Consider the following 18,747-nt stretch of genomic DNA (forward strand, 5'->3'; position numbering starts at 1 on the left):
AGACAGTTCTGTATAATCTCTAGCAATTCATCACTAAAAACTAAAAAGCCTGAGGAGAAAAAGACTTCCATTAGTGACAGAAAAGCAATTCAAGGCATGACAGCCGTTAAGGGCTATTTTCTATGCAACTGTTGATATTGAACCACTTTGTCTAACATCAATAAACCGCAATTTCAGAGAGTTCGACCTAATACACAGTGATCCTATAGCATTTTTGTTGATTAGAATATAAACTTTAAAAAATGGATTACACAGGTGATTTTCGAATGATAGTGGCCCTTGGGTAGATTCTCTTGGTATGACATCTTTATTATTAAATAAAAAGTTTGAGCGTAATTGCTTTAACTAATGATGGTCAAGAGATAAACTTTTAAGAGTGGGCAAGGGAACTTTGTGTTTCTTTTGTTTTGTTGAGACAGAATCTCTCAGCTTAGCCCTAGCTATCCTGGAATTCTCTACATAGAACTGGCCAGCCCTGAACTCAGAGTTCCACCTGCCTCTGCCTCCTGAGTGCTGAGATTAAAGGTGCCCACCACACACACGGCTTGAGCAAGGGAAACTGATGGGCCTGATTCAAGGTTTAAACCAAATGCACAGGGGTTCCCACTTAGCCTGTGAATGACATCTAGAACACTGGGAGTTTAATCCTCAAGAGTACACTACCCTGACCTCCACACCCTCAGCTTTTACTGTGGCAGGAACATACCCACTGGAGTAAACGTGTTAAGAGGCACAGGCGAGAGAAAAACAAAGAGCTGCAGGACAGCTGTGATCAACAGGCGCAAGTGCTGTGAGAAAGGAACCGTTAGTGCTGGGAAGAAATCAGCACTATCCAGAAGTGACAGCTGGATTTCAATATGCAGGAGAAACATGTGATCTTGTATGCTGGGCTACAGACTGGCCTCAAGGTTTTGATCCTCCTGCCTCCGCCTTCTGAGTGCTGGGATTACATAGGTGCATGTCAGTCCTTATTCTGCTCAATACCCCCAGTTATAAGAATGTACATTACCAAACAATCATTATAAAATTCATAAGGCTACAAATGTAAACATTAACAATATCATTTGTAAAGAACATCATGAAGACAATTGAGATGCCAAATGTTTGAAGTTGAAAAAGAAACTGGAATTATCAAGACAATGACAAGACCCAAAGGAAATGGGAAAGAAAAAGGAAGACACTATAGTCTGGGCAAGCCTACATGGGTAGGGCCCTGGAGCCTACAGTCTGTGCCAATAAACTCGGCTATTCAGATTCCAAAGTCACTGTGTAAAATGATCCACAGCAAAGCTCTCACAGGAGCAGAGGATCCCCTGTCTTCCCCTATAGCATCCTAGAGGACATAGACTTCACATTAGTAACCGTAAGCAAATCCAGCAGAGAACAGAGAACAGTGAAAGTGAAATTTTACAACTCTTCTGGCACAGTGGAGGTTCCCCTGAGAATGAGGACAACTCGCTCCCAAAACAACTGCTGACATGCTGGTCCATCAGTGAGTGTTTATTACTCAGTGTTTCCTTCAGAAGTAAGAAGTCGCGATTTCAGCAGTGTGGCCAACACTTTAGTCAGTCACAGAACAGAATAAAAACCAGATCACGAGGAACCAGCAGCGACGGTCACAGCAACCCATCAAAGACGGGCCTTAAAAACAAAGCCTGGAGCACCGTCTCAGCAGCTGGGAGCACTGTCTGCTCTTCTAGAGGGCCTGCAGCCAGTTCCCAGCGTCCACATGACGCTCACAACTGTCTGTAACTCCAGTTCTGGAGGATCTGCCGCCCTCACACAGTCATGCACACAGAACGCCAGTGAACATGAAGATTAAATCTTTAAGAGAAGTTAAGAAAGAAACGACATGCACTTTTGTTAAGCTGATCAGAAGCTCACACAGCAGAGTTCTGGCACGGCACACATACCTGAGAGGAAGGCCAGCTTCTTCTTCAGGATGGGCAAAATCACCGAGGCCTCCATTTCACGTCCTTGCCGCTGAAAAGAGAGAAAGATGTCAGCAACAACATGACAATTACTCCGTGAAATTCCTGTTTGTGATTGCTTACCCAGGGCTTCTCAATCTGAGTGAAAACAATTGCTATTTTGAGCCGGTTAAGTCTTCTTTGGTAGGGAGCTGTAGACTTTTAGTGGCATCCTGCCCTTTACCCACAAAATAACAATGATTCTTCACCCCAACTCTAACAACCATCCTAAGTCTAGACATTACCAAACCTTCAGTAGTAAAGCTACAGCTGGCTGGAAAACCAAAGGCTTACATGTGTCTCGGAGCAGCACTCCTGGGCCAGAGTACTAACTCTGGACAGCACCGGCGGAGAGTTCCTTCCACTATTCTATCATCTGTCCAGTGGGCAGCCAGCTCCCCACTGCTTCCCATAGTCCATGGCTCAATCTGAGTGTCTGACTCACATCCTCACACTTCCTACACTTTCCTCCTCCCTGACCCTCGGAACAGCCTGGACCAGGCTTCCAGGCACTTGTGATGCAGACTTATTCCTATCATCCTGCATCCCACGGCTTTAAATCCTCAAAAGCAATCCATTCCCTAGCTTTGTTCATTTCTTTTGCTTTATAAAAGTTGTTTTTATTGGACGCAGGGTCTCCCTTTGTAGCCCGAGCTGGCCGGGAACCCATTACGTAGTCCAGGCTAGTCTCAACTGTATGGCATTCTGCCTGTCTGCCTCTTGAGTGCTGGGCTGAGTTTATCCTTCGGGAGAAACCACAATTTACTGTTTGGTTAGAAAACAGTCCACGCAGTCAAACCAGGGTTTATGGCTACCTACAAAAAGGGAACACTCAGTAGTCAGGGCTGGGAGCAAGACAGTTTTCCTTAAATGGGGGCTTTGGCAGGGCAGGCATTCTGAGACTCGGCCAGCCTAGTCTACTAAAGAGGATCTGTGAAGAGCAGGACCTTTAAAAAGCAACAAAAGCCAATGCTCAACTTTATTCCACGAACACTACATTGCACATCTGCTGGTTCCTCACCACTCCCACAGCTGTTCGCCCACAGCTCGGGGTAAGCAGGTCCTGGAGAACACAATGACAACCCAGGGAAGGCCTCTCTCCTTTTTTTAAAAAAAAGTTTCCAGAGTAGAAAATATGACTCTTTGGATGATGTGTCCAGCAAGAGTCTGCCAGGAGCCTCTCCTATTTCAGCCACTGTGCCTGCTGTTGCCTGGAACAAAACACTCAAGTTGCAGCCCTGTCCTGCAACAACTACAATCTTTAAGAAAACAACAACAATCCTGTATTTGAAAAAGAAAAACAAATATAGTCATCAGATGATGGCTAATTAGGCAAGACTAATTAAGCCAGTGAAGTATTTTACAGGCTTTGTGGTTAAAAGAAAAACAAAAACAAAGACAAAAAATACCACCTGCCTACCCCCCCCCCCAAAAAAAAAAAAAAAACAAACAAACAAAAAAGAAACCTGTCAAACTAACTGATGTATCCTTTCGGTTTACTCCTTAGACAACTTGTTTTCAATTTGCTTCTTTCCTTCTGCTCCTGCTCCTGTATTACCCAGCTAGGAGAAAAAGTTGCCACAACCTCACGTTTACATCCTAATGGAAAACCTATGCATTTCATGTTCTCCATCAACACTGCAGTCTGATGAGTTATCAGCTAGACAAGAACCCAGACAACGTGTTCACGTTTGAGAGCCCTCCTTCCGAGATCACCTTGCTGGGGTCCTGCTCTCCAGTTTGATAATGATGTTAATAATGATCATGGTAATTAACATTTACCTTACATTCAAGAGTTTATTGCAAACACTGCCCTTTTCTAAATGACTTCTGGTATTGACTTATTTAATGTTCCATGTTTCTGAGATACAAGCTAGCTGATTCAGTATCACATTGCTATTAAGTGTGGGAGCCTGGACTCAGAAGCAAGCAATCTGGTTCCTTCAAGGCCACTTTCATGATACGCTATCAGCTTAATAATCAACAGTTCTGAAAATATCCAGTGACATCAGTTAAACAGCAAACTCGTCTAGACTGGATGCAAATATCAGAAATGCAGCAAAATGTAACACATATCCTCAGTCTTTGTCCTTCAAATAGAACTCCTCAACCCCTAATTTCCCATCAAACCATGCTAATAGAGTACATTACAGAACTTCTCCAAATTCAAGGGAAGCCTGAATTCCTATCACACACCCCAGAACTCTCAGGAGGGTAGGGGAACAGAAACTCTAACAATCACCAGAATCCCATAATCAATTGTGACAACACAGTAAGACGCCTGTTGGCCGGGCAGTGGGCAGGAGGACAGCGGGGCTGGATGAGGCTGTGGTTCTCATGTCCCTACATACCTTACAGCATGTGTGTCATGCTGGTCATACCATTCATTCTGTAGTGAGGAAATGGTGTTCCTGTAGCCCAAGTCCTTCTAGTGATTACCAAACCTAAGGAGGCCATGGTCCTGAAAGACTGGTCTGGAGCGGCATCCAGAGTGAGACCCAGCCTTCAAACGTAGGAGCCTGACATAACTCCAGACCTCAGCACCAAAGGAGAAGTGCAGTGTGCAGAGAACGGTAAGGGGCCCGGCGGTACGCAGTGTCCGAAGTACGCGGTAAGGACACTGGTATGTACACACAGGAATTCAGCGCCGTAAGCAGGGAAAACAACGCCTACTACAGAAATTACATTTTAGGGAAACAATCTGCTTCTCTCTGATTATGTCAATGCCCCGTATGAAGTACAGACAATGAAGAGATGCTCTTATGAACTGTTTGTTCCCTCATAGTACAGTATTATTGATAAGGCAGGCCCAGCTCCTGCTCTCCTCATGGGGGCAAATACAGGTGGATTCTTCACAAGAAAGGTTATTCACCCAAATATATGAGTGAACCATATTCTCAAAGAGTAAATAGAGCAAGGGACGGGGACAATCAAAGCTGTCTAGAAAAGTGCACTTCTTAAAAATCTGCCAAGTAAAGTAGGACATGCTAACAAAACAAAACAAACCTAGAAACAACTGTGCTTTTCATAGTTCACACGTGCTCATTAAAACAGGCTTCTTCCGAACACGAATTATTAAATAAAATAAAATTAATGAAAGGCTATTATATGAAAGGGACAGAAAACCAGGAGAGTCAACCAGGCTCACTGGAGGCTCCTGAGGTAAAAGGAACTCCACCCTGGCTGCTCCTTTCTTGTGAAGGATAAAGCCTGTATTTGTCCTTATGGAAATGGAGAGAGCAGGAGCCAGGCCTGCCTTCAACACAGAGATGGCTGGAAGTACTCTGGCTTTTGGCACCAATGTTAGGAAAGGGATGGGGGGGGGGTGAGAATATGGACCATGGAGGTGCAGCAATGCCTGGGGGCAAGGGAGATGCCTTTGGGGAGCCCATGTTGGGAATACCTTTCCCCTGAGGGACCAACCACAGGACGAGACTCAGTATAGTACAGAATAGAGTTTATTCAGGGCATGGAAGGAGTTAAGAGGGTAGTAGAGGCAGAAAGAGAGAAGACAGGAACAGAGAAGCAGAGGCTGGCCATGAGCACATGAAGGGGGGGAAGGGAATGGGGAGAGTAAGAGGGCAAGAGAGAGAGGAGGGGGCCAGCAGCCCCTTTATGGTGTCAGGTAAGAGGGCAGAGCATACCTGGCTGTTGCTAGGTAACTGAGAGGTGGGATTTACAGAATCCCAACACTCAGCATCTGAACTGCTTTGGTTTTCAATGCCCTAAATAACTAAGTCGTATCTTAATATTATTTATTGATATAAAAATATAAGTGTCCCTGATTTCCTTCTAGAGCAAGAAGTAACTATCTTAGAAGCAGAAATGCACTAAGTTCTCCTAATAATTGCACCTACTCTAGCTTGATCAGCTTTTCCAAGCTCTGAGTTCAAAGAGCAGGATAACAAAGTGGTTACGTTGGCACTGTGTCTCCCCAGGAGCACACAAAGACACTGTACGCCTGTACCTTTTCATCCACTACTTAACAGATTTATGTAACAACCTACCAGATGGAAACATGGCTAGGTGCTAGACACCCTGCATTCAGAAATACCAGAAGCAGTAAGGAACTGATCTACAAAGGCAGATAAAATAGTGCAGCCAAACACTCAACCTAGTCCTCACATCACAGTTAGGCACTCAAATGCCAGCAGCCAGATGGCAGCCACGCCCACTCAGCTCCAGCCCCAGCAACCAACTGAAGGCCTAGAGGCAGATTCAGACGGTGGCCAGAGAAGTCAATAGCTGCCATCAATGGGCAGCCATTAGAGGGCAGCAGAGCATGTCCTGGGCAGCAGGACAGGACAATTACAGGCCTTTTAATCAAGACTCGGCAAATTACACTTCAAAGGAGATTATAATTGATGATATGTGTGGGGTACTGGAACTCTTCTTTCAATAAGGATAAATCAACCAGTCTGCTTGGGAAATTCACTTAGGTTCTTTGAAGAGTGTTTTTTTAACAACCAGAGAAAACCCATTAGGATTGCCTGGGGCTAACTAAATCATCTCTAATAAATCTACATCATGTAGACACAGAATGGTGGTGAACAAAACCAGAACACAGGCTCCGTAGCCTTGTGTTTCCAGGAAAACATTGAAACGCAGCTCTCCTTAAAAAACAGGTTAGGGATAGCTTCGACTGCTGGTTTAAGAAAATAATCTTTGAAATAAAACACAAGCACAGGGCCAGCGCTCATGGCTTCCTGCTCGGCTCACCACACCCACACCCAGAGCTGTGCAGAGTGAGCTTCTCTCAGCATCGGGATGACCCAGGGGAATCTCCATGTGATGTTTTTGTTGGTGCAGGTGCCAGTGTGATTGGTAACCTAGTTTTAAAACAATCCTGACAGTTTCGAATGAAAGACAACAACCCTCTGGAAAGACTTTAAATTACCCTGGTAAACAGTGGCTGGCTTTCATCACATCAAATCCCAAATCCATCCTCTTCCCCTTTAAGTAGTTCCGACCAGGCGGTTCGGGATTTCTCTGGGCTATTATCAAACCTCGTCTCCCCTGACCTTATTTCTAGAAGGAAGTGTTTGGCTTTGTTGTTGTTGTTGTTGATTTGTTTTCCTGTTCCTCACAATGATGCACACACACTGCACTAGGCTGAACTCAGACTAAACCCCATTCCCTAGACACTAAAGATCCTAATACGTTTCACGGGATGATCAGTGAGATATGCTTCAAGGTTTGGAGCTACAAACAGTAAGAGTATAAATTAATTTTAATCCCATTAATTTTATGTCAGAGACCGCAAAGGAAAAAATAATTCTGTTAAATGAAATAGCACCTATAATGTACACTGACATTTCTGGACTATTTGTTTACATAACATGAAAAGCTTTACCATCACATAAAAGTCTGCCCCACCTTATGTGTATGACTGCAATGCCTCCATGTGTTTACGGACACTCTGCATGCCTAGGTCAGAGGACTACACCTGACACCTCTGTGTGGCTGCCGAGAGCTGACTCAACTCAGGTCTCCTGTAAGAGGGGCCAGTGCTCTTAACCCCTGATCCATCTCTCCAGACCCAGAAAATACCCTACTTTTATGGGCATAACCCCTGAAACTAGATAATAGGAGTGAAGAGCAGGTGAGTGAATTTATTTGTAGATATACTGTCTGGCATATTCCAAGACAGTAATTGCTCAATAAACACTGCCTTCTACCTATAGCTAAAATTTCCTTCTTCCACTCACTGCTAGTTGAACCTCTGGTTCAACCACAGCCAGAGAATTCCCACTAAAGCCTTCCTGGGCCAACAGATGAAGTCTTGCCCTTGTCGTATACAGTACATGTCCAGATAATCGTTAATGACCCAAGGACCCTCACCTGTGAGTCTACAAACGTCTACACAATATCTCATTTTATCAGACAAGAAAACCAGGGCTAGAGGAATGCTCTGCTTGGCCACACAAATGAACAGATGGCCACTCACAGATGTGAGACCCAGACTGCCTCCTTTTCCTATCTCCCCATCGCTGTGCATGGATTTCGTGGAATAGAGATGCTGTCCTGCTAAAGCCGGAAAGATTTGAACAAGCAGAAGTGTCCAGAAGGAAAAATCTGGACATAGATGATGTGCATTTAAGGAGTGAAAAAACTAAAACTAAAAATATGCAAGCAGCTCCCACACGTCGGCTCCTGCCCTGCAAATGCTTAGCAACTCATTCCAACTCCAGGGTGCTCAGAGCGGAAGGCTAAAGAGCCTCAGCAGCAAAGGCTTCCAATACTGCATGCACTTTGGATGATAAGGTCATGTTTTCTACAGAGTCCTTCGTCTGTTCTGGAGACGGGAAGTCAAGGTCATGGTTCCAGGTGGCACTGTTTGGATATCCTCACAGGACAGAGGGCAAAGGGAGAAACACTACATCTTCACAGGGCAGGGCAGAGGAGTGAAAAGGAGTGTTTGCTCCCTTTAGCCTGGAGTCCCGCACGAGGTCCACAGCCTCTGCAGCCACAAGTTCCCGAAGCATGCTGTCTGCCACCCCTACAGAGGGGACCGGGTCAGTCTTGGTGACACTGAGATGTCGGCCACAGCACTGGGATCTGACACAATTTGTCAGTAAATGTTCAAATATGGTAGTCCATGCCTACAATCCTAGCAGTCAGAGGTTGGAGGAAGTATGGCCGGGTTTTAGGACTGACCTAGACGGGGGAGCACGATGGGACGAGGGGGGGAGAGGGGAGGAGATGGGGAAGGGGAAGGAGAGGAGAGAATATTTAGGAAACAGACTGTGCCCTTCAAGTGTCCTCACATTCACTATGCGGACCATTTAGGATAGCTGAAGAGGAAGGAGCCCTATTCTGATGAATCCCGTGGTGGCAGGCTACTGTGAGGCTGTGGAGAGAGCTCGGCTCTGCCGTTTTCTTGGCACTCCAACTCCTATGTCTTCCTCACACTGAGAGTAGTTGTCCTCTCAGCCGCCTCCTCTATCAGCACTACATAACACATACTTGTTTCAGGTGATTAGTTGCTAGGAAACGTGTCTATACTGTGGAGTCAGGTCTGCTAAGTGAAGCATCAACAAATATCATAAACGTTATAGTTTGAGTCAGACAGACAGAACTCTAAACTGTGAGCATGCTGCGTATTAATATTTAAAAACATGATCCTGCCCACGTAGTCAGTAAAGACAAACGGTTACTGTTTCTGAGATCAAAGCACCTGTGGTCTCCGCTGTTTGAACGCTCCTGTCTGCTGCCTAGGAGCACACCCACTCCACACACAGCAGCTTCCTCACTTAGAGGAAAATCATTTAGAAAAATAATCAGGAAGCAAGAAAATAAGGTTAGATATTCTAAACTAACCCAAGCACTATGAATAGAGTGTGTATTTTCCTTGAAGAGAATATTAAATTACATAGTTCAGTGACATTTGCTGAATCGTTGTCCTGGACCATTAGGACCATGAATGAAGAGACCCTGTCTAAAGCTGCCTTTATGCTCAGCCAACTCTTCAGGCTCTGGGAACGGCTTCCTCGACTACGTACACACCGCGTTTCTGTCATCGGCATTGTCACCTGCACAGTCATTATTCAATGTGCACATTTCCCATGTCCCGAGGCCGTGCCTCAGCTGGTACTACAGGGACCTCCAAACCCATCTCACACTTCACTTTGCTGCCTATTGGCACCTTTTGACTCGCAGCTTCTCCTGGCAACATTTACATGACTTCTAACTCTGGTCACCCCACTGTCGCTTGGCAAGAGAATCTGATTTGTTATCCATAAGAGAATTGCAGAGCAGAGTATAGGGTCCCTCTGAAAAGCTTTTTACTGTCACGTATCTTTCAACACTTGAAACAATAAAAGTCACTTTCATCAGCGACCGTCATAATCCCCTTGCTCTACATACAAGACGGTGATGACAGAAACAGAAGCAAGTGTCACTATAGGCCCATGCAACATGCAAAATCTTTTCTTTTAAATGAAAAACTGTAGCAATTGCTTTACAAAAAGTAACCTGAGGTTTCTGGATATGTGCAGGTGTACATACGTGCACGCGTGGATGCGTGCATGTGTACTCGTTAAATAAAAGACAGGATGTACCTCAGAATGCATAAGGCCCCAAATTCACTCCCCAGTGACACAAAAGCAAAGTAGGACTTAAAGGATTCTTTCCAAGGGGCCACTGCTTCCTGTGTTCCCCAAGTGCACCAAGGCAGCCCCTCCTGCTTTAGTGATGGCACTGCCAGTCTAGGCCTAGCTGCTGCATTCTGGTCCTCATCAGGGCCAGGCTTACAACTGACAGGAGTCAAATCCTGACTGGACCTCCCACTCAGCATTAGTGCCATGGTACGGCATATTTCTTCTATTTAATCCCCCTTTAGCTCAAACTCGCTCACACAGGTTTTCAAGGCTTAAATGCTAAAACAATCATGCTTCCTGACTCCTTCCCCATGGTCTTTTCTATGACTGGGAATCTACCATGAGGAAGGCAGCGATCGATTCACGGCGCCTAACCCTTCACACACTGGAAGAGTCTGTGCTACATCATGGGCGGCCAGGCAGCTTCTATTTGCATTAGGAAATATCACGTGAGGCGGGAGGGCATACGGGAAAAGCCCTAACACTATTCTGGCCTAAACATCATAGTAACTAAATTGCACATCACCACACTTCTACTCTGAGGGGTTATACTGCCTTTTTAACTAAGACACCCCTCTATGTTTTGGGAGCTGAGAGGCTCTACTTAGGATTTAAAAACAACTGCCAAAAAAGAAAAAAAAAATATGTTGTGATGATTCTACTTTAAAACACAGAGTGGATAGTTGTGATGGTCTGAATTCGTTTAGCCCAGAGAGTGGCACAATTAGGCCTATTGAAGTAGGTGTGGCCTTGCTGGAGGAAGTGTGTCACTGTAGGGGTGGGCTTTGAGACCCTTCTCCTGGCTGCCTCTGGATCAAGATGTGGAACTTTGTGCTTTTCCAGGCCCACATCTGCCTGGATGCTGCCACGCTTCCCACCATGACAATAACAGACTGACCACTGACCCTGTGAGCCAGCCCCAGTTAAATGCTGTCCTTTATAAGAGTTGCTGTGGTCATGGTGTCTCTTCACAGCAACAAAAACCCTAAGATCGTAATAAATATGGGTTTGACATTATAAAGGAAAGGCTGAAATTCAGAAGACAAAGTTCAACATGAGAGATAGTTGGTACTATATATTGTTACGTAATCAGATGTGCACTCTTAGTAGGAGGAAAAGCACCATGTGATAGAGTTTCACAACTCAAATTAAGCGAGATATTGCTAACCACACAAATCTACATCCCCTGATAGGTCTTTAAAAGTCTGTACCTCCAATACAACTTTAAGCCAACTACTAACATTAATGAGGTAGAAAACACAGCTCGTGTTTTTGTGGAGCTATTTCTAAGGATTTCCCTTAACCCTTAGATAATACAGACTGGATCTAGGAGAATGGAAAGTTGTCCAGGAGAAAGAACATAGTAACAGAAGACCTGACACTAACTCAACGTTATACAGAAAGGTAAGGCCACCATCAGTGAAAAATACCTGAAGAAGAATTATGACAGCCAGCATCATTATCAAGACTGGCCAGAAGCAGGCTCAAGAGGGCAGGCTTAGGAGGGCAAAGCTTCAAAGGAATGTAGGTACCAACTTGGTCAGAGGATGTCAGTGGCTGCTTAGATGTGATTCTTACAGCCCAAGGGTGTATTTGGAGACATTAGCATCTGAGCAGAGGATTCCTCAGCAAGCACCACCCTCTCCTTTAGAAGGAGAGCCACTCAATAGACTAAAGGCCCCAACAGAACCCAAGAGGAAAGTTGAACTGTTTGCCTCATGGTCCAGGCGAGAAGACCTCAGTCTTCCACCCTTGCCCTGGAACCTAACACTGCTGTTCTCAGTTCTCAAGCTTTTAGTTTTGGACCAGAAGACACAGACAGGCTATCCTGAGTCTCTAGATTACAAACAGCCAATCCTGGGGCAGTTCGGTTTCCAGGATTATGTGATTCATTTCCTATGAGACTGTGAAGAAGGAGTGAGTACATGTTCTCTTCTTCCTATGGTTCTACTTCTGCTTCCATTGAGTGTGTGTGTGTGTGTGTGTGTGTGTGTGTGTGCATGTGCTCGCAAGCGCACGCACACAAGAAAGCGGGGTGTGCTTTCCAAAGAAGGAAAGAAAGCTATCACAAACCAACCATATTTACCTACACTGCCAGCGTGGGCACCGTAATTCAGTCTCAGCAGTCCTGCCGAGAAAGGTTACAGAGCTAACTAACCTGGACCCATGGGCATTCATGGACACTGCCAACCAGAGAGCAGGCATGGGATGGACCTGGGCCCTCTGCACATGTGTAACAGTTGTGCTACTGGGTCTTCATGAGGAACTCCTAAAGCAGGAGCAGGGGCTGTTTCTGACTGCACCTTTGGATCCCTCTATCCCTAGGCCTTGTCTAGCCTCAGTGGAAGTTTTGCTGCCCCTTGAGAGGACTGGGCTGGTTGATGTCCATGGGAAGCCTCCTCTTCTCAGGGGAAAAGTAGAGAAAGAATGGATGGGGGAGGGGAAGGGGAAAGACTGGGAGGTGAGGAGGGAGGGGAAGCTGCAATTGGGTTGTAAAGTAAATTAAAAAAACTTACTGAATTTAATGCATAAAGAAAATATCTGGGGGGGAGGGTGAAACAGCCCTGCTTACAAATAGTCAGAAGCTCTTTCCATTTATAGGAAGATTCTTTGACTTCATTTACAATCAACAAATATAAAAATAAAATTAGAACAAGAAAGTTGCTAAAAACTTACCAGGAGCAGAGTAAAAGGCAGTAATAATCATGCCAAGCCTGATTATCTCCTCAAAACAAGCATTCTGGGGGCGTGGGAAAACACTTTGGATCGGAGATTTTAATCTGGGAGGGGAACAGGGAGGGCGAAGGGGATAACATTTCAAATGTAAATACAGAGAGTATCTAATAAAATTTAAAAAAATAAAAAAAAGGAAAAGAAAATTTAAATCTAAAAGCAAAGGACAAAGGCGAACAGAAAGGAGGTGACTGGCTGCACGCGCTGCAATCAGCTACGGGAAAAGGCCGTGATGCGGCTGAAGTCAGACACGTTACCTGTCAAATAAAATCTAATAAAAGACCACCGACGGCCACACACATGGCCCCGCTTACTAAAAGGGTCACAAAACAAAACCAAAACTTATCATTCCCTGAAAAGAAATGGGGGGCTGACAGGAGAGAGAGAAATAAGAGAAACAGGAATACACTTTACACATGGATAAGACTGTCAGGTAACTCAATCAATAAAAAGACATAAAACTAAGACAAACCATTTTACGCTTTTAAACTCTTCCTCCAACAGGACTCTGAGAGCCAACGTGACCACCTACACAGCTCTACTAGGGCGAACTGGTTTGAGCAGCACATTCCCACTCCTGGGCGAGCACTTGTGTACTCTCACATGACTCTCTTCCCCTTTTAGTGGCCACATTAAAAATGTTTTACTTCATGAGTATGAACATGTGATGATTTGTATTTGCTCGGCCTAGGGAATGGCACTATTAGGTGTAGCCCTGTTGGCGTAGGTGTGGCCTTGAAGCAGATGTGTCATGGTGGTTATGGACCTTAAGATCCTTATCCTAGCTGTCTGCCAGTCTCCTCAAAGCAGCCGTCAGATGAAGATCTAGAACTCTCAGCTCCACCTGCACCATGCCTGCCTGGTCACTGTCATAGCCCTGCCTTGATGATACTGGACTGAATCTCTGAACCTGTAAGCCAGCCCCAGTTAAATGTATTTATAAGAGTTGCCTTGGTCACAGTGTCTGTTCACAGCAGTCAAACCCTAAGACAGCATGTTTTTCCCAAATATATGCACGTGCACATATGAGAGCCTGGTGTGCAAATGGTGTCAAATCCTCTGGGACTGGAGTCATGGAGGTTATAAGATGCTGTGTGGATCTTGGGATACTAAAAACTGAATAGAGCGGAGTTCTTAATCATTAACTCATCTCTCTAGTACCTCATCTTTAATTCTGTACTGAAAACATTTAGGGTGGGTGTGGAGAGGCAGAGAGAAGTTAAGAGTAAATTCACTGTCCCAAAAAGACAAGTGAATAATAACTACATAGTGGAATGACACGTAGATCTAAAACACAACTGTCGTCACTAATAAAAAGTGACTCAGCTATCCAATAAGCACAGTACAGCAGGGAAACCGTAGATTCAGTAAGTCAAAGGAAAGTATGGGTCTGTGATTCTGGGGCTGTTTTCCTTCTGTCTGTCTTGTCCAACCTGATGCGACAGTTGTTTTATCTTAGTGCATTTTATTTTGTTACACTTTATTATTCTCATCCCTTAGAAGCCTGTTCTTTCCCCATGAGGCAGAAAGGGCTGGATCTGGCTGGAAGGGGAGGTGGGGAGGAACGGGGAGGAATAGAGATGGGGAAACTATAATCAGGATATATTGTGTGAGGAAAGGACCCACTTTCCATAAAAGGAAAAAATAAATAATAAAAGTGTTTATGTAAAAAAAAAATAAAGCATTAGTTATATTTAAAAACAAAACAAAAAAGAAAGATACACACTGCTCAGCCTAGAACAATGTAAGTTCTAAGAAGGAAGGGTGGGCAGGTGACGGGCACAAGCTGGAGAGCAGTGGGCAGCGAGGACCGCTCACACTTCTGTGTGCTGCTCCCTGCACCCGCCTTTTCAAACTGCATTAATGCCTTGCATCCCAAACACAGGAGGGGCCGCAGAGATGATATGCCGACGAGAGCAATCACACTAGAGAACCATGAACAGTTCCTGCCACCCGGTGGTAGCCCACAACCATCTGTAACTCCAGCTCCAGGGTTTCCGACACCTGCCTGTGGTCTCTGTGGGCACTGCACTCATGAGACGTACAGACATGCATGCAGGCCAAACACCTACATGCATGAAATAAAAATACTTAGCTGTCCAGTAAGCACTGTATAGTAGGAAAAACCTGAGTATGGTTAGGAAATCAAAGGAAAGGTGACACACATTGGCAAGGATGGGCAGGTAAGAACTGTCGAGATGGAAATGCAACAGAAATGGCAGTCCCAGCTAGACTCAGATGGCTGATGTAACTACGGGTTGGGGGGTGGGGGTGTGCACCAAACCAAGTGACTCTTGAGCTCATTCCGTACACGTTCCCAGCGGTAAGCATGAGAACTACAGGATAACACTGAGCTCCAATGAATGGGTGCAGCTCTTTTAGACAATTCTAATTGCCTGCTGTGTGTCCTAGAATTAAGCCAATATAGAGTGTGGGTAGGAGGAGCCACGTATTGTCAGAGAGGAGCTGCCAAGATGGGATGGAGGAGGAGGAGACTACCAGGATCCTCAGTGATGGTTGGGTGAGGAAAAGCAAGCATAGTTTCTGATGTGCAGAGCTAGACTGAGGAGCAGGGCTGCCCTGGCCTCGTCCATTAAGAGCACTGATGGATACTTCATGTTCCAGTTTCACCCAGAAACTGAGCACCAAGTGCTTGGTGAAACCTTGTTCAGGGTTTCTGTACAGGCATTTTGGGAAAACACAATTAATTTGTACAGTGAGTTTGCTTTCCATAATGAGTAGGCCTCATGTAGCCAGTTGAAATCCTGGATATTAATAGGTACAAAAAAAAAAAAAAAAAAAAATCTCTAAGCCTAGTTCAGAGCTCCTGTTCAGCAGACTGCCTTTATTGCTCCATGAGGCCAGCACTGCCTGTCTGAGCACCGTGGAAGCCCATCAGCACAGTGAGAGCTGGCCCACACTCGCCTCCATAAATACACAGACCCAAGTGTTCTGGGGCATGGGTATAAACAGACACAGGTATCTCCTAATGGTTCTGTCTCTCTTGAGAACATAAGGGCCTAGAAGCAATTCCCTGTTGGTAACAACACAAGTCCTACATCCCTATTTCCAAACAGCATTCCAAGTAAAAGGAAGCAGGATTCCGCGAAACGCTAGTGGAGTCCAGAGGAGGACAAGGCATATATGACAGACCTGCCGGAACGCAAAGGCTGAAAAATTTAAGAGCCCTTGTCAAAAAGACACTGAACAATCCAGGTAAGAATTACGGCTGTATGTTCAAACTTCTAAGTAAAAATATGAGCACTGAGATATTTACAGACTTGAAATAACACCTCTCAATGTAGACATTAATTATAAAGGGACAGTCATCTAACAGTGGTGAAGCCTGGCATCACCGGACACATGTGATGGGAGCATAGATCATTAAAAGAACACTACAACAGCACGGGTCTCCTGGTGAGACACGGGAGGGGATCACAACCCACATCCCATGCTGCGGAAGCATCTCACCCAGCTCAGCAGTGGGGTCTGCTGAGTTAGTTCATGAGGATCCTTCTAAAATGCCTGTGCGGCAAGGACTGAGAGGGTGTTCTGGTTTAAAACAGAAGAAAGCATGACCAAGACCTATTGAACATAAAACAGTGCCAAGAAAATGAAGCTTTTCTCTCACCCCCAAGAAAATAACTGGCAGCAAAGTTTGAATGAAACCTTTCCATCATCTGTAATAATTCCTCGATGTTTTATTATAATTATGTAAGAAACTGTTCACTGTATCCTTGGGATGGTGCATACTAAAATGTTTTGGAGTAAAAGAATACAATATATACAAATTACTTTCAAATGGCTCAGGGAGAAATAATATTTCTTTATTGCTTTATGAAGAGTAGACGTGGTACTGGGCATGGTGGCATATGCCTGTGACCCCATGACTCAGGAAGTAGTGTCCATGACTATACAACAAGATCTGTCTCAAGACACTAAGACCGGGGCTCTGGGAGGCAGTGAAGTCAGTGAAGACTGCCAGCTGAGGTCTGAGTTCAGATCTCGCCAGGGGCCAAGTTAAAGAATGAAGTGACAGGTGACCTGGGGCCTCCAGGTTCCCAATCCTTGCTCTGGTTGAGTCCTACAATTTTGTCTCAGACATATGCTCCACCATGGGGACACATTAGACATTAGAGCTCCAAATCTCTGCCGGGTGAGGCTTGGTCCTACAATCTCACCAGGCGAGTTTTCAATCATTAAGAAAATAAAGACAATGCCAAGCTCAGGGCACACACCTATACTCCCAGCACCAAGGGGGATGAGACAGACGAAAGCCTAGGCCTGCTGTCCAGCCAGTCTTGCTCCATCAATGAGCTCCAGGTCCCATCAGAAGAACCTGTCTCACAATAATGTGGAGTATGATTTAGAAAGATACCCATTGTTGACGTCTGGCCTCCACATGCATACATATGTACAAGAACAAGAACATGAATACTTGTGATCATGTGCACAGGCACAAGATCACGCAGACATACAAGCGTGTGTGCATATGCGTGCATACACACACATACACACACACACACACACACACACACATACACACACACTCCAAAACCTAGGTATGGAACAATGAACTAAACAGACAGCTCTCAAAAGAAGAACTACTAAGGGTCAATAAATAATTTTAAAGTGTTCTCCATCCTTAGCAATTAAGGAAATGTAAATTAACCCTACTCTGAGATTCTTCCACGCTCCTGTCAGAATTGTTTCCATAAAGAATAAAATGACAATAAACAGTGCTGAGGACGCAGCAAGAGGAACCTTAGCTGGTGGGAGTGTGCACACTGTGGTGGCCATCATGGAGAGCAGTCTGGAGGTTTCTGCAAACTAAAAGCGGACTTACTAAAGGGTTCCGTGATACCAGTCCTGCGCACTCAAAGGACCCTGTACCTTCCACAGAGAAGCCTGCACGTGTGTGCTCAGTGGTATCCTGAGTACAAGAGCAAGGAAAGGGAATCAGCTGAGATGTCCATCAACAGACGGTTACGGAGAATGTGTCAGGCACACACAATGGAATCTTATTTGGCTATCATGAAAACTGAAATCTGCAGAAACATGGGTGGAACTGGTAATACGTTACATTTTCTTTCTCATATGCAAACCCCTGGCTACTAGTGTGTGTGTGTGTGTGTGTGTATGTGTGTGTGTGTGTGTGTGTGTGTGTGTGTGTGTGTGTGTGTGTGTGTAGAAGTGAGTGTTAGTGTGAACAGAGGTCAGAAGGCTTCTCAATGAGTTCATGAAAGGTCAGAAAGGGACTTTAACAGAGTTCTGGGAAGGGAACAGAATAGAAGTAACACAAAAGTAGAAAGGAGAATTCTGGGGACTGAAGGTACAAGTGGAGACTGGAAGCAAGGCAATGTGGGAGGGAGGGGAGGAGGAAAGGGGAGGAAGGGAGAGGGGGGAGGAGGGGAGAGAGGGAGGGGGAGGGGAGAGGAAGGGGGAGGAGGGGGAAAGGGAGGGGGAGGAGGGGGAGGGGAGGGGAAAGGGAGGGGGAGGGGAGGGGAGGAGAGAGGAGGGAGATGATTTACCAAATTAAACATGCATGAGAATGTCACAAGGAAATCTGTTACCTTGTTTGCTAACTGAAAACTAACATGGAAAAGAGCAGAATGCTGGCTCAGGATACACACAGCCCTGGGTTGAGTCCCAGGACAGAATAAATGAGATGCAGAAATGGAGCTGATATTAGGAAACCATAAGGTAAAAAACTATATGAAAATTCTTTAGATTCTTTTTGGTTACCATTCTGTAAGCTTAAAGTATTTCAAGATGAAGGCAGTTTCAGTAGAACTACAGTATTCAGGAGATTTCCCATATTGTTCAATGGCACACATGTACATTCACACACATCATAAGACCCAATGGAAAAGCTCATGCTATTGTCTTCCCACAGCTGTAGAGCAAGGCTCAGCCATGGAGACACTGCCTGCTGACCGGACAGC

General features: G+C 45.1%; 1 protein-coding gene across 2 annotated transcripts in view; it reads right to left on the bottom strand.

Annotated features, from left to right (window-relative positions):
* Positions 1-18,747, bottom strand: part of SESTD1 (SEC14 and spectrin domain containing 1) — a 95,073-nt gene that overhangs the window by 55,353 nt on the left and 20,973 nt on the right. For both annotated transcript variants that reach the window (XM_080927729.1, XM_080927730.1), the window contains exon 2: positions 1,914-1,983. In XM_080927729.1, coding sequence (XP_080783855.1) covers positions 1,914-1,968 — 55 coding nt within the window. In that variant the 5' untranslated portion in view covers positions 1,969-1,983. The remainder of the gene's footprint in view (positions 1-1,913; positions 1,984-18,747) is intronic.

This window comes from Micromys minutus (genome assembly GCF_963924665.1).
Source record: "Micromys minutus genome assembly, chromosome: 13".
Taxonomy (NCBI): domain Eukaryota; kingdom Metazoa; phylum Chordata; class Mammalia; order Rodentia; family Muridae; genus Micromys; species Micromys minutus.